At 47.2% G+C, this 16,083-nt stretch overlaps 1 protein-coding gene across 1 annotated transcript; it reads right to left on the bottom strand.

Moving 5' to 3' along the window:
• Window positions 1-4,149: 4,149 nt before the first annotated feature.
• On the bottom strand, window positions 4,150-15,294 carry LOC309685973 (solute carrier family 2, facilitated glucose transporter member 3). The gene is made up of 10 exons (XM_082498480.1): window positions 15,169-15,294; window positions 11,990-12,085; window positions 10,481-10,641; window positions 9,961-10,201; window positions 9,653-9,815; window positions 8,822-9,009; window positions 8,350-8,454; window positions 7,790-7,891; window positions 7,327-7,530; window positions 4,150-6,806 (listed from the first exon to the last, which is right to left on the bottom strand). The coding sequence occupies exons 1-10, from the start codon at window positions 15,181-15,183 to the stop codon at window positions 6,591-6,593; spliced, it is 1,491 nt and encodes a 496-aa protein (XP_082354606.1). The 5' UTR covers window positions 15,184-15,294; the 3' UTR covers window positions 4,150-6,590.
• Between the last annotated feature and the right edge of the window lie 789 nt (window positions 15,295-16,083).

Here is a 16,083-nt window from a genome sequence, read left to right on the forward strand (position 1 = left end):
CTTTTAATGCCCTACTTTGAGCAAATCATCAAGCACGCTGTACATGTGCAACTAAAGCATTCACACCCACAAACCACACATCAGATAATTTTTTATCTCGGAAGAAAGGCCTGGCCTCTAATATGAGGTCTAAACTGGATTTTGCAGTGTTGGTGGGAAGCCACTTCAAACATGGTTTTCACAGCTATGCTCGAAAACCTTCCCAGGAGCACACAGTTCTGAGAGCCTGGGAGCAGGGCACACGTCACCTTTGGCTCCCAAACCTCCTGCAGCCCTTTGCAATGACACCAGGAAGAGTGCAATCTCTTTCCCTTATGTCCCTTCCTGCACCACCTTGCATTTTCACATCAGGCAACATAAGGGGATGATGAACCACAAGCCGTGCTACGCCTCCGCAGTGTCCTTGGTGTTGGGGCACTGCACAAGCAAATACACCCGGTGCCTGCACATCCAGTGTCAAGTGAGTGCATTTGGGTGTGACCATTCCTGTGTCCCTTTTGGCCTCCAGTCCACAGACAGCTTCAGGGAACTGAGGTGTGTCCTGCCTGCTCTCCTGCTCCAGTTCGGGTTGCAGTGGCTGGTTCTGGCTCCCAAGAGCTGTCAGTATTTCCAGGCACAAGTCCCACCATTCCCTCCCTCCCAACCCTCTCAGCAGACTTCATTCCTTTAACGCTTACCACGAGCTTTAAAAGCAGAGACTGGGAAAAGCTAAAGTGTTACCAGCTCAGCCTGGCCCTTCCTTCAGCAGGAGAAAAACGTGCTCTCTCAGCTCAGTTTAGTTAACAAAAGGTTAAGTCCCAGTCAAAGGAAAAATAATAAAAAAAAAAAAACAAACCAACAAACCAATCTTTCCATGAGCTACCACTGTGCACGAAATCTTTGCTAAAGCTTAATTTCTAGCCAGCCCAAGCATCTGTGCTTTGGCTGCTCTGCCCTCACACACACGCACAGCCAGTCAGGGGGTAGACTTTCCATACCCAAGGAAAAATGTCTCTCTCTTTTACTTTTACTTTTTGCCTTCAATTACACTTGGAAAAACACTCACACAGCAAGATTTCTCTAAACAATGCGCTAAAAATTGCACTAATACAATGCTTTTAAATTTTGTTGTTGTTCCCAAAGCATTACAACATACGTGTTTACCTATGAGCTACGTATGATCAGTGTAAATATTATTCAGTAATAAGAGTAGAGGTGTTTTAGAGGAGGAGTAGAGGTGATGTTATGTTGCTCCATTACTCCCAAAAATTTTATCTGTAGCATGAAGTAAGGAAGCCGGAAAGCGTTTCTTCCAACACTTCTACACCGACAGGTTTTCTGAGGTGGATGCTCCCCTGCAGATTTCAATGCGGTGGTGGTACCTGTCCAAAGGGGGCTTTGCTGGCATTTGTCTTGGCCAGTTCTGTTTGTCAGGATGTTGTCTTGCATTACCCAACACAGTTAGGAACATACCTTTACAGTAAGGCTGCTTCAAACATGCTACTCTGCTGAGCCAGTTATATTTTGCATGCCAATCATTTTCCCCTGGCTGCGGCACTTAATAGGCATTTTTAATGCCCTCCTTCAAGCAAGCAGAACCTCAAATTTATGGACCAAGAGGTGAAGTGCCACTGCTAAGAAGGCTGTAGCTCTGAAATAGCTATTTGTTTCAGCTGCAAAGGTTCTTGTGGACATTCCTGGTGGAGAGAACACCCATATTTGCCTTTCCCTCAAGAACCGATGACCTCTTGTCTGAGTCATAAGCTACCAGAGTCCTACGAGGCTTGATGTTATTTTGCACTCAGCTCAAGAGCCCATACTTTGGTGCTGTAGCTGTTGCCTTTCTACCACACATTCTCTTCTGTTTCTCTTCCTCACTCTAACCTGCTTCTGTCAAAGTTCATACTCTTCTCTCAGGCCCTGTTCCACCATCTCACGTTTATGAATGCCTCACCTTTCTTCCAGACCTCAGGGTTTTTTTTAGTTTGCATCTCATTCCTCCTTCCCTTGGATGTCAGCAACCCGCTATTCTTTTTTTACTGATTGCTGCAGTACATCCTCATAATCTTCACTGTTTTCCTTCTGTACTCAGCCTCCTACGGGCTCTTCCATACATCATAAACTTCTCCAGCCACACTGCCGCATACATATCCCTCCACAACTCCACCACAGCTTTCATCTTCTGCTGGCTCTGCATCCTTGTGCCTTCCTCAGTGGAAAATTATTCTGGTGACACTGTCCTAAATCTTGTGAACTCTTTAGGTCATAGGCTTGCACCAAAGACTAGACTCAAAGCAGAGCTATGAGGTCAAGATACATCACTGAGAGCTTTGATCCATATCAGAAAGAGCGCTTTGAAAGAAATAAGCGAAGTGGAGGGGAGCAAAGATAGTCCAGACCACACCACAAAGTATTTTATGTATGAATACAAGTTAAAAACAAGGTAATATGCAGTCTGGGTGACAATAGCAGTTGGTTACAGGAATACAAAGAAAACAAACAGCTAAGTACTTGATGGCAAATTTGTTCATGATTGAGAACAGAACAGGATGAAACAGAGACCAGAGCAGAAATGAAGGACTGGGTGATGTTTGATCAGGTTGATCATTGCTCGAATGGCTGATTACTTATTCAGTACACGATCTGCAATGGTCCCACACCGCATGCCACAGTGACTGGTGCATTGTGACTGCCTTACACAAATCCATGTGACCATTTGCTAAACAAAAAATGGTTGTGCAACACAAGCAGAAAACAGACTTAGCAGGTCAGTCATGTGTCTACCAGACATGCTGAAGCTGTGTCTCATGGAGAAGGAAGAGGCAATTCTCGTAAACACCATGTATTTTAGTGGGGTATAGCATAGAAACAAGGTTTACCACAGCAAGTGAATTGTTTAAAAAGTCACACAGCCTCCCTCCACTAGATATGGCATACTTTTAAATAGCAGCAATTAAATTGTCTTAGCAATATATATTTTGAGAAACAAAACCATTTTCTTTCCCCGATTTCCCTGAGTGCTGTCTCCTCCCAGCAGCATATTATGAAGACAACTGTGTCTTGTCTGGTATCTCACGTTGTAAAGACAGGGCCAGGCTGAAGCATAAGCATGACAGACCAGAGCCATGTACCTCAGGTCTTCCAGTAAGCATCTCACCTGTTTTCAAATAGTCCTTCTCAAAGTGAAGAAAACCTTGGAACTGTGTCCTTGGTCTGGTCTGCAGAAAGCCTGAAAAAAAAAAAAAGCACAAAGAGGGGTAAATTTTCTGTGCAACTCAATGTGTGTTTGATCTCCCTGCTGGAAGGACCTCTCTCATTACGTGTACAGCAGGAGAAAAGGTTGTAGCAAGTCATTGCCTGCTGCTGCTCCATTGTGGCTCCACCACACTGTCAGAGTGTCCACATCTTCCTCCCTCTCAAATGAAATCAATGATGGTGCAGTCCCTCACCAAACTAGAAAATGTCCCTTCTTTGAGGACTACTTAGCAGCTTTGCTTGGAGATAAGACTGCAACACTGCTTGGACTCTCACCCAGGCACCTTCCTAAAGGAGATGCATCTCCAGTCTCCCCAGCTACTGAGATGTCTGAAATTTAAAAAGAGCACAAAAACAGATAAAGATTTAGGCACAGGGCACACAGCAGTGAAATTTACCTCCAATAAAGTGTTCTGCCACATTTCTTCTCACAGAAATTAACTGCTTTTCTTGTCTGGTACACAAATGTGTTCATCAGAAATAACACATGCAAAAAGCAACAAATTTTGGTAGTGACACTCTTTGTCATGCTCCAGCCTGTAAAATGGCACTAAAGCCTTTGATGTGGTTGATGCCCCTTGTCACACATGGGGATCTTCTCTTGCCACTCAACAGTGGTTTCTCTCCTAGAAGGGTTCTCCAGTGATGTAGTTACTCATACATATCTTGTGGCTTTCTGGTTCCACAGAAATAAGACTTTCCATGTCATTTGAGATTTTTCAGTTTAAAATAGGAATAGGAGTAAGGGAACTTAAAGTGATATGCATGGAGGCTGACAGAAATGGCCTTTTCCACTAGAATAAAACAGCAAATGCAGGATGCTGGGCTAGCTGGAAGGCTGCAGGGCGCAAGCTGGGGACATTCCAGGATGTAGTCCCAGGCTGTGATAAAAGAGTAAGGAACAGAACACTGATACTTAGTTCTATAGTTTTTATTTTAAAAACAGGAAACAACCACATTAATAAGCATATAAAACCCATCCAAAATATTCACAATGCTGTTACAGAAAAAGAAAACAAAGAGATACCATGTGAGAAAGACCTACACATTTCGGTCCAAGCCAACACACATCTCTGATGCAAAATACGGAATGCTCTTATGCACAGCTGTAGGGGGAATTTCCTAACATGGAGATGCTCATATAGAAATATCATGTCTAGAAGTGCTGGAGGGTCAAAGGGCACAAAAACCTGTATAACTGAGCCAAAATATGAAAGTTGGGAAAGTAATATATAATACTTCTGAGAATAAATATCTGGCATGGAAGCCCGACAGAAAGCTAGGGAAAACTGGTTGTAATAGGTTTGCATTGTGCGAAGCTGGAATATTTCAAATGAAGTCACAGGAAGTATTTCACAGCAGCAACTTTTACTGATCTTTGCAACCGTTTCTCAGTAGGGAAGGTAGAAATGTCATCACTAGTTACTGAAAATGCCAGACATGCCCCTAGAACATACATCAATAGGAATGCCTCTGACCTGCTCTGAAACAGTATGTTGTCAAGAGCACCATTTTGCTCATTCCTGTCTTTCTGAGCCTTTTTTCCTTTTACCCACCTTGGAATCTGTGGGCCTGCCTCTCTTCTAGGATATCCAGCGATGAACTCTCGCATAAGTTTGCGGGTAGACCCAAGTTCAATCAAGTCCAAAAACGGAGATCTTTTAGAGCGGGAGTTTAAACTGGACCTACCTCTGTGCTACCTTTAGCTAGCTTGTGCAGGTCTGGACAGACACAGGCCTGGAATCTCAACAGAGCGCTGCAGCCAGTGAAGCAAAGCTCCCATCCCTTGATGGCACATATACTATATGTGCTACTTTTTGCCTTCCTGAACTGTGCTAGCTTGGCAGCAAGGGTAGATGTATACATACTCTCGATTGCCTCACAGTATGACAAGCAGGGAGACATATTTACTGGTGTACAATGATTGCCTGACATATCCCTTTTAACAGAGGCGGTATTACAGGGCTGTAGACATCTACACAGCATGCTGCACACTGGTGGGCATAACATCATGCAGATCTTCTAGAGACGACACATGGGGCAAAAACAGATGTTTCACACTGCTAAGCTAGCAAGTTCCAGTAGCTCTGGTCTCTAGTCCTGCATCTCTACCTTTATTAACTTAACTGCCGTAACTGACCATGCCTGTGTCCAGAAGGGTATTTGTAAGAACAATTGCTAAGAAAAAACAGCTTTGGAAAATAATCGTTATCCTTGCACACCTTTAAGTAACAATCTGCAAGTTTCAAGCTTTCTGACCCACTAGAAGACAGCAGAAGGCAGGCAGGAAAAGTTACCTTCTGGTTTGCAATCACCACCCTCAATCATCTCATACAATGCATAACCATGACTGAAAATATAAGCTAACAACACTCATTTCCTGCAATACTATACTTTCCAATCACTCAGAAACAGTATTTAAAATTGGCACCTAAAAAATCCCATACAAGAGATTTTGGTGGACAAACAAACATACCTTTTGTCACTAGTACACAGTTCTTTGCATTTCTTTCCAGAGGGCACAAATAAATTAAGTGATGTGCATAACTGACTGTTGTACATACCATGCAAAATGCCCGATGTCCTGTTTAGTACCACATTTCTCCTTTAGTCTTATTGCACCTCAAGTCTACAGCATCTTTTGTTAGAATAGCTATTTCTCTTAAACATCTTCAATTTCTTTATCTGTACATTTTTGTACACCATTAAAAAAATAAATATTTACAAAGTGACATACAAATAAATAAACTTAAGTAAAAGTATGCTTTCAGTCTGTCTATAAAAAAAATAAAAGAGCAGGAAAAATATGCATGTAACTTGGTCCCCTTTTTCCTGAGGCTTAAAAAAAGTGCACACTGGAAAGGAAAAAGCAAGGAGATGGCTTTTTGGTAGGCTTGTTACATTCCAGTGTAACACTGCACACATACAGAGTAGACTCAAAGGGCCGGGGACTTATTTAGTGGGTCACTTCAACGCACTACAAAAATAGTCATTAGATTCAAATGCGTAATGGTCACTGCGTGCATAAGTATGCTAACCCCAAATAGCAATTATAAGGTGAGGAAAGCAAAAATATTGCCAGCTCTTCTCTGTTCTCCTGATGTTTGTGACAGGGAAGATGAAAATATTTTTGCAAATGCCAGGTGCCTTCCAGTACTTGAAAATGGGATCACCCATATCAGATTTGCTCAATGCTGGTAAGCCTGGCAGAATGGGGGAGTATGTGGGTGCAAAGAAGAAAATAGCAGCAATTGAGGGGAAAAAAAAAAATGTCCCAGTTCTCATGGTTTTCTTTGCTCATTCCTTTAATGACTCTTTAAGCATGTCAGAGTCGAAGGAGGAGTGTGTCATGAATCTTAGGCAACTTCTTTGTTGGGTTGTATGCTGTTCAGCTCCACCATGGGATTCTTCTCCACAGGTGATGTAGAGCTAGCTTCTGCTCGTCCTTCAAAGCCCCTGGAGATGTCTTCAAAAGTCCTGCCCTTGGTCTCTGGCACTTTGAAGAATGTGAAGATGAAAAAGATGACCAGGAAAACAAGGAAGATGAGGAAGACATAGGAGCCACACAATTTCTGCAGGGAGGACAAAAGCAGGTTTTAATTTGAGAAGTTCATAGACCTAAATGCAAGGTCATTTGCTGTTGACAGGTCAAAATTCTAACACTTTTCTCCAACAATGCCCTTACCGACTTTTTCTCAACACAGCATTGTTTAAAGTGAAATTAAGTTCCTGTGGGCTTCCAAAATGCTTCTGTGTTCCTGGGGGTGACCAAAATTGAGGTTTTTAAAGGGAAAGTCTGATGTGCTAATTAAGATGGCTCTTCCAGCTATTTGTAAGCTACAAGCAGTTAAGACAGCAGAATATGAGGTGAGCCACAACACTTAACCTTCAATAACAATCAGAAAACAGAATCAGGGACCTCTGAAGGCTGACCAGTCTTCTAGTCAAAACAGGAACAACTTCAAGTAAAGATCAATTAATGGTCCTACAGTCATGTTTTGACACCTTGAAGGATGGAGATTCTACAACCACTCTGGACACCTATTCCAATGCTGCAGCACTCTCACAGCGCTTTGCAAACTGGGTCCTTACCTCTGCATAGGGGAAGAGCATTCCCACCAAGAAATTAGAGGTCCAGTTGGAACAGCCAGCCACTGCCATGGCTGCAGGCCGTGGGCCCTGGCTGAAGAGTTCTGCCACGATGAACCAGGGGATAGGGCCAGGGCCAATCTCAAAAAGAGCCACAAAGCCAAAAGTGGCAACAATGCTGATGTATCTGATCCACTCCACAACATCCTGCCAGGGAAAAACACATGATCAGATGCAATTTGAGGCAAATATGCCACAGCACAATGCCATCTCCGGTGTCACAACTTTTTCAGCTGCACTGAACACTGTGGCACGCTTTCTGTGGTTAGGGAGTTGTGCTTTCCACGCACACTCAGCTCTAGCCCCAGCCGTACCTGCCTACAAGGCAGAATTAGAGGGCAGGGCAGTTGTATAGGCTTCTAGGTTCCCTGCTGGGTCAGCCTGGACAAGAACACCAATTACTCACCTTCAGAGCTAAAGCGATGGTCATAAGAACAGCACACACAGCCATGCCACCCAAACCAACTAAATGGAGGGTCCTGCGCCCTGCACGCTCCACCAGAAACAGCTAGAAACATGGCAGAAGAAAAAAAGAAGAAAAAAAAGAAAAAAAAAGAAAAAGAGTCTGTGACTTTGGTAGCAAGAGCTGATGAAGCTCCCTTGCTCGATGTGCCCGGCATCTCTTTCTTTTATCTGCCTGTAGCCCTCGGTGCCAGTGGTGATGGTCCAGTGCAGGTCCCCAGGCTGCCCCATCCTTAGCATAATTTTTTCCTCTCTGGCTCTTGCTACTGCCTTCTCTCATAATTTTATACCCCCATGCACTCCTTTTCACCCTCCCTTTCCTCTAAAAGGATAATACCTCTTTCTCCCCTCTTCTCTTCCCACAATGCTTTTAATGCTTTGCTCTTATAGGCCATTGCCCAGCCCAATGCTCTGCCACAGCCTGGCTACTTGTCTTCAGTCACACCTCCCAGAAAAGCCCAGGCAGACAAGTTACCTCTCACCATAAGGCCCTGTTCCACTTACCGACACAACAGTGAAGACTGTGTTTACCACACCAGCTCCAATAGTGGCATACACAGGCTGTGTGATACCAGCTCTTTCAAAAATCCCTGTAGAATAATAGAATACCTGGGAAGAGAAGCAAAAGTTGGACACTGTCACGATTCTAGTGTTTGAAAGCATGCCCCTCATTTTCTGCCTAATGGCTTGCAGGCCAACAGGGAGTTTCTAACAAGCACTCAACAGTATAAAACAGCATACTTCCAGTCAAGGTTCATTCACTTGATGCAAGCCTGCAATGTCTTGCCGGAGCATGTGTGGGAAAAGTGAAAGCAAATATAATCTCCACCTTAGCAATCTCTGCAGTATCACAAAACAATGACCTCCAGTCAAAGCACAAAGAGGTTTTTGGAAGCACAGTTCTCAACACTAGTGGCAAGTGCAAGTGCAGCCAGAGATAAGGGAGGCCCAGCAGATAGGACAGACGATAACTCACAGCATTGATGCCCGAGAGCTGTTGGGAGAGCTGCAGCATGATGGCAATGATAATGGCTTGACGGTAGTTTGGAGAACGGAAGAGCTCTGGCACAGTTGCTTTCTTTTCCTGGGACATTTTAGCACTTTCCTCTTTCATCTCCTGGATATCTTGAGACACATCTTGTGTACCACGGAGCTTCTGGAGAACTGGAGAGAATAAAAGAGTGACAGGAATAATAATACACCCACGGCCTCCACCCTGCCCTGCTATTCCAGGGAGGGCACACTGGGAAGACTGGGACCACCTGCCAGTCAGTGTTTGGGCCTGCTGAATGGGAAACATCAAGCCTCTACATGCAGCCTTGCTCATCCTCTCAATCCAGAGGTCAGAGTGTCACAATCATTATGGAAACCAGGCCCAAGCCCCACTCATGTTGCTTGATCTCCAAACTTGTGTTTGATCCCTAATTCTGCTGGCACGCTTGCAGAGCTGACTCCAGCCCTCTGCAGCAGGAGACAGAAACACCCCCCCAAGCTCCTTGGTAAACATCAGCCCATTTTCTGCCTTTCAGGAGCTAACAGCTGCAGGAGTTGGCCCTTCTACATCCCACCAGGCGATGTGTCACTCCTCACATCTTAATCCCACCCAGAGTCTCTGCTAGGATGCCAGGTTTCTCACAGTTCCCAGCACTGGTGCAACCTAAAGGATGGGAGGGTAGGCCTGGTGCCCTCTGGGAGTCACACCCTGATCCACACTACAGGCTCCACAGTCAGTCCTGGCCTCCCACTCAAGTTGAGTGCAGGCTGGGAGCCAGAATACAGCCCTGCCCGTTCACAGGCGAGTTCTTACCTGCTTGCGCTTTCTCTTCCTCCATCTTGTTGATCAATAGGAAACGGGGGCTCTCAGGGCAGAAAAGAAGAGCCACACATTGCAGGACTGCTGGAAGGATTGTGAACCCCAAAAGTAGTGGCCAAAGTGCTTCAGTCCCCATGATTCCCTCCAGGCCAAAGATCTACATCAAGAATTGGAGAGAGAGAGAGAGAGAGAGAGAGATTTAAATACTCCAGTATACCAGACCTGATGGCAAGTGCTGCCCACCTTGCCCTCCCCCAGCCCTCCTTTCCCCTGAGGGCTGGATCAGGTTGTGTCAAGCCTACCTGGGCCACCAAGATGCCCACAACAATGCCCAGCTGGTTGAGGGTGCCAAAAGCTCCACGAAGGCTGGTTGGTGAGACCTCACTGATGTACATGGGCACAAAGCCAGTGCAGAGACCACAGAAGAGACCAATAATGAAGCGGCCAATAATCAGCATCTCCACCGCCTTTGCCATTTTAGAGAAGGCCATGAGAGTGCCACCAGCAAAGGCCAAGATGTTCACCAGTAGCATGGAGTTCCTCCTAACAGGGTAAAGATGTCAAGATTGAGCTTAAACTAGCAATACAGTGGACAAATCATTGGGAGAGGGTTAAACCTACCCATGAATCCCCAACTCAGGGGTGGGAGAACAGAGTAATTCCTGTTCAGCTCCTGCCTTGGCCTGCAACACTGCAGCCCGCACATTCTTGCTTCCTCCCCAGCCGCGACCTCCTCCTCCCACCTCTGCCCTCTTCCTCCCAACAATCCATTGTAGAAGGGAAAAATTCCCCTAAAGGCTTGGATACCTCTTCCCAACTCACCTGCCAAATCTGTTGACAAACAGGCTGACTGAGAAGGAGCCGATCATACCTCCTACTGAGAAGATGGCCACAGAAAGAGACCACAGAGAGGTGAGAAGCTCTGGGGAGACAGCCTCCCCACTCCGTTCTGAGAGGGTTCTGTTGAAGAACCTCTGGATGATCTGCACGAAAAAACAGGTGGGGACAGAGTTACAATCCAGTGGGAGGCATTTTGCACTGGGGAGTGGGGAGATTACTTCTGAGGTCTTCCTTCTGTTTTCACAGACGCAAGAAGCAAAGATAAACCCTAAAAATTCAGTAGGCAGTAACAAGTCATACAAGAGGAAGATGAGGGTGCAGAAAGAGGAACTTTCATTGAGAAGTTCAGTAGACAGCTAGCAGTATGATGCGGGAGAGATTGCTTCACTGAACGTGGGGGAGGGACCATGTTTAAGGAAAACAGGCTTATCTTCTGAATGTTTATGGATGATGCGAGTCACTGGTGGTGCTTGGGAGGGGGTGTGAGACAGATGGGAGTGAGAGGGAACAAGAAAACATGACAAGAGAATGGAAGGGAACACTTCTGACAATACCAGAACTCTGGCAGCAGGGACAGGCTTTCTGGGATGGAAAGTTGAAGAGACACAGAAAGTTTCACTGAGGTATGCCTGAAAAACTACAGCATTATGCAAAACAATCTTTTGCTGTCCTATGGGGATGTGACAGGGCTGTGTTGCTAACTTCCAAAGCATGCTGTTTGATAATGAGGGAAATTCTGCAAGGGCTGCGTGGGACACAGCCTCAGAGTTTTTGTCCCCAGCAGATGGCAGCAGGACATTAGTTGGAGAGGACCCCCACACACACCTCCTCCCCCAACGACGACATCTATTCCGGGAGACAGGGTGGATGTGGTATTGGTGACTCAGTTCCTGAGAGACAGGAACCATCTTATAGTTACAAAAACCCCACATTTCTCATTTTCTTCATCTTTTCTTTCTTAGGCTACAGTCATGAGATGTTTTGGTCAGAGCGCTCCAGTTACAACCCTTTTAACAAGCACTGAATCTACACTTAACACAAGGAATGAATAAACAAATTAAATAAACAAGCCTGAAATGGTCCCCAAGATAAACTAAAGCAACCATAATCCCTACCAACCCTTAACTGTTTTCTGCACACTGTTCTCTACATTCCATCTGCCATGGCTGGTTTATTCTGATTCAAAACTGAAGAGGCCCATATTCTTCCACAAACCAAATATAGACCTACCAGGAAATGGCAGATGAAGCCCTCCTGCCCCTTCTGCACTCCTAATTAAGAGAATTAACCTCTCCGCTTGCTCTCTCTCCTCCCCAAAACTTCACACTTCCTGTCCATTGTTGTAGTCAAAAGGGGGTTTGGGATGTCTTCTTGACTTTATAAACCAGAACCAAATTAGCAGCTGCTTGGGAGACAGCTACTCTCCTTTCTACATCTTTGTTTTCCCATCAGCCCCCCACTCATACCATCTCAACTCATTCTCCCTCTCACCTTCTCAGGAGCATTGATAACACCAGTGTTGTATCCAAACTGGAGAGATCCAATGGCAGCAATAGCAACAGCATAGATAAGGGGTGCTGTGATTTTCTGTGGAAAGATAGAGAAAACAATTATTTAGTTAATTTGGTTATTCATGCTTTCTACACAACTTGAGATTCTCTTCAGCATAAGCAGCAACTGCAGCTCATAGGTGCTATGTGCAAGTGCAACAAGGGCAGGGAATGGGCTTTTTTTCCCCCAGCAAGGGTGGGTACCAGTAACAGAGACCCTGAAAAGAGAGATGCAGCTGTACAGCAGGATGAAGTTCTGTGACTAGAATTAGAAGGGCCTGTCAGGACCTCCCCCTTTATTATCTCCTGACCTTCATCAACTATTATCAGCTCATTAGTAATGAATACACTGGCTGCATTAGTGGCTGTTATTTTGGGTTGATCTGCTTTACAGAAAAGCTTTTGCTGATCTCTGGCATGTCATGAAATAAGGGTCTAAGTCTTCCCCGTGCCAACCGACAAGTTCCCATAAATTGAGCCTCAGATCTGCCCATGAGCTATACTGGCAGTCACTCCTAACAGTTAAAATGTGCACTCTTCAGCAACAGGCCTGCTTTTCCCAGGCTAGAGCTTCCCAACCCTGCCCCAGGGTACCTGGCAGGCAGCCTGCCTCACAGAGGCAGCAGCACTGCCAACCTTCCCGTTTATTTTTCTTGAAGCTGTGGCAATACTTGGTATTCTAAATGAAGCACAGTCCCTGGAATCTGAGTATGCGAATGTCTATTTATTAAAATAAAATAAAAACAGCTGAGCCCTCAGAGCTGTAGAAGCAACTTGAAGGTCCAACCTCAGAAGGCCCACATACTGAGAAATTGTCAGAAATAGTCAGTGAAAAGCATCTGACATTTTCTGCATTTTTAAAGCTAGTGGCATTTAAGCCAGCTCTGTGTTATGGAGGCGTGGGGGAGCAGGTGACTCAGGAGCTGGCGCTTAGACGGCCAGTGCTTGAGTTGGCACAATTTGGAAAGATCGTGTTTCTGTCTTAGGAAGGATTGGAAGCTTTTCAAAAAATATTAACAGTCCCTTTTCCAAGGTTTTCCAATTATTGTCCTAAGGCTGGCAGAGGAGAGAAAAGTAGTTTGTGGGGCCTACTGTCACAGCTCTTCCAGTCTGCCACTTTCCGGATCAGTGGCTCCCAAGGCTGCCCAAAATTTTTGCCAATAACCTTCTGCCAGTGCTCACACCACCTTTACCAATCTTTTAAGCCAAGCATGCAGGTGCTTCTGGCCTGCACAACCCTCGCACAGCTACCAGTTAGGCCCCAGTAAACAGAAACTGGGGAAATTACTCTCAGGCAGTTTCCCCCACCTACATCATGTAAATGTGTCAGGCTGAGCTCTCTTCCTGCCAAGAGACAAAGGGGACAAGGTCCTTTTCTTGCAGGGGGCAGAGGATTTCTGAGGTAGCATTCACACCTGAACACACTCTAGGTGGTCTAGGCCTTCTCCCTGCCACCCTGTGACCACTGCCCTCATTTTTGTGGCAAGGAAATTTGGCACAGAACCACAAAAACACAGCTCTTTCAAAGCACCTGGATGCCTGTAAAAGGACATTAAGACATCTAAGCACTTTTAGGACTCCAGGCCAGGTCATTTCTAGTCAGCAGGTATAGCAAAGCTAAGGACAAAACCTCTCTCTATATTTTCAACACAGTGACTCAACATAAGAGCACCTTTCCCCCCAGGGCTCTGCTTTGTCATGGCTTAGAGTGGTCACAGCTGGCCTTTTTCTTTTGGGTACAGCAGGGACCATAGGGTACCTGCTTTGTGGTACCCCTTACCTACATGGTACATACACAAGCTATAAGGAGGTCAGTTCTTCTACCCTCTTTCATACTTCCTTCTCCTGGCTGTTGCCTGCTATTCATCTCCTACCTAGTCTCCTACCACCTAGACATCACATGGCCTGACCTATCCCCTCCAGTGAGCCAGACCATGATCTAATGTATGGATCATTTGTTACTGCTAGAGTGCCTCATTTCCCAAAAGGCAAACAGGGAGCTCAGAAATAGTACAGCTACACCCAGCCTATCCAAAGGCTCGAGGCTGAGGTCTATAAACCAGCAAGGAATTCAAACCACCACCCCCTCCCTCTGACCACAGGCATCAGCAGCGTTCATTACCCGGGAGATGCTTCTCACCAGTCCCCCTTCTACTTCACTGACTGGAACCTCAGAGCAATACAACTTGTTGAACCCAGCTAAATCGGCCTCCTCTGAGCGACCTTGACCAGATGCTCGCCTTTCCTCTGCCTCGGCCTCTAACGCTACCCACGTCTCCCATCAATATGGCGGTGAGGGCACCGGGCTTCCCTGATTCCGCTGCTCCTGTGTGACTGTAACCCCCTCGCATCCTGTGCCAGGTTCTGCTGGATAGTTGCCGTCTCTCCCTTTCCTCATGCCTGCCTGCTTTTCTCCCTTGATGCATTCAAACACACGCAGTCATTAGCTCACTCCACCGGTGCACGCCCCACTCGTAGCTGCAGATGAACTACGATACCGAGAAAGGTTCTGTCCCCTGCTCTCCAAAGGAGGCAAGGGGAAGGAATATGCTTTGCTTTCTTCTTGAAATTTAGAGATATTTTTACTATAAAAGCCATACCACCACAAAAAATGCCTTTAAAAGTAACCCTCCTTTTAGCATCATGAACCCCGGGACAAACGACCGCTGCCCTGCCAGCAAAAGAACCCTCGCGATCAATACCCTAAAATACGACAGCATCATGTGGATCATCAGGCCACACGCACGAAAACAAAAATCAATCTTGCGATCCGCAACAACTCCTCGCAAACAGCGTGTGACCCCGTTTCCCCCCACACACTCTCCCCCTCCCCTCCCCCATCCCGCAGCCGAGGCTTTTCCCAAGTCGCCCGTTAAAGTACCGCAGCAGCGGCCTGCCGACACCACCGCCGCATCCACCTTCACCGCAACCAACAGACACCCGGCGGCAACAAATCCCGACCACCCTCCAGTCACGACCATATCCATCCACCCCCCTTCCACATCCCGATCCTCCGCCGAAGCGCCCGCGGGGACCCGAGCGGCGGCTGCCCGCCGGCGACCACCTCGCAGCGGCCTCAGAGCTGCCGGCGGCGGCAGGAAATCCGCGCTCCCTCCCTACCTTTTTAGCATCCATCCTCGTCGGCGAACAGCGAACGACTGGTCGCGAACGGCTGCCGGCCAACGGCTGCCGCTCCCCACCTAACGGAACGCGCGAGGAAGCTCCGCCCACGCCGCGCTACCGCCCCGAGCCCCGTGCGAGCCCACACCTCCTGCCCGCTGGAGCGCGCGCATTTATGGCCTCTGCTGAGGGAGGGGGCTGGTGGGCGGGGCCCGGGGAGGACACACACACACACACCACCCCCCGCCGGGCACAGTTACACTCCCCAAAAAAAGAAAAAAAAAAAAAAAACGAAAAAAGGCAACGAGAACACTCCTCTGAGCTCACGCCACTTTCTGACTTAAAACTGACATCAGCCGCCTTCCGGCAGCGTGCGTGCCCCGCAGCCGGCCTGCCATGGTGCGCGGCGAGCGGGGCGGGGGGGCGGCTCCGACTGCCCGGGCCCGGTGGGCGCCGGGGGGAAAGGGAAAAGTCACAGCGAGCGTGTAGGGGGGGAAGAAGCCTTCGCCGCGCTTTTTGGCGCCCGGCGAACGTTAGCTAACGAGAGGGGACGGGTGGCCGGCCTGAGAGGAGGAGCTGCGCGACGGTAAAGCCGCTGCCGGCGGCGCAGATGGGGGCGGGCAGCGGGGAGCCCCGCGGCGGCCCCGCGGACGGCGCGGCGTGGGCAGGGGCCTGCTAGGGCCGTATGCCGTGCGCTGCCGGGAATGCTCTTCCCACCTCCTGAAGTTCTGCATAACTTGTTGGGGGCGATTTTTTGTTTGTTTGTTTGGTTTTGATTTTTTTTTTCATTTTTCCAAACCTTATTTTTTCCTACAAAGCTAGAATCTGAGGGGGGGGGGGGGGGGGGGGGGGGGGCAAAGCTTGAGGTGTGACCCGGCGGATGCGTTACGAGTCCCAAACTCGTACCCTTTCAAC

The sequence above is a fragment of the Vanellus vanellus genome (genome assembly GCF_965231255.1).
Source record: "Vanellus vanellus genome assembly, chromosome: 1".
In the NCBI taxonomy this organism is placed as follows: Eukaryota; Metazoa; Chordata; class Aves; order Charadriiformes; family Charadriidae; genus Vanellus; species Vanellus vanellus.

Bases quoted from the DNA above. Each gene is read 5' to 3' on its own strand.
- LOC309685973 (XM_082498480.1), bottom strand. The intron at 10,202-10,480 runs GTGAGTTGGGAA...TTACCCTGTTAG, and splicing joins TTTGTCAACAGATTTGGCAG to GAGGAACTCCATGCTACTGG. The intron at 6,807-7,326 runs GTAAGGACCCAG...TCCTCCCTGCAG, and splicing joins TGCTCTTCCCCTATGCAGAG to AAATTGTGTGGCTCCTATGT.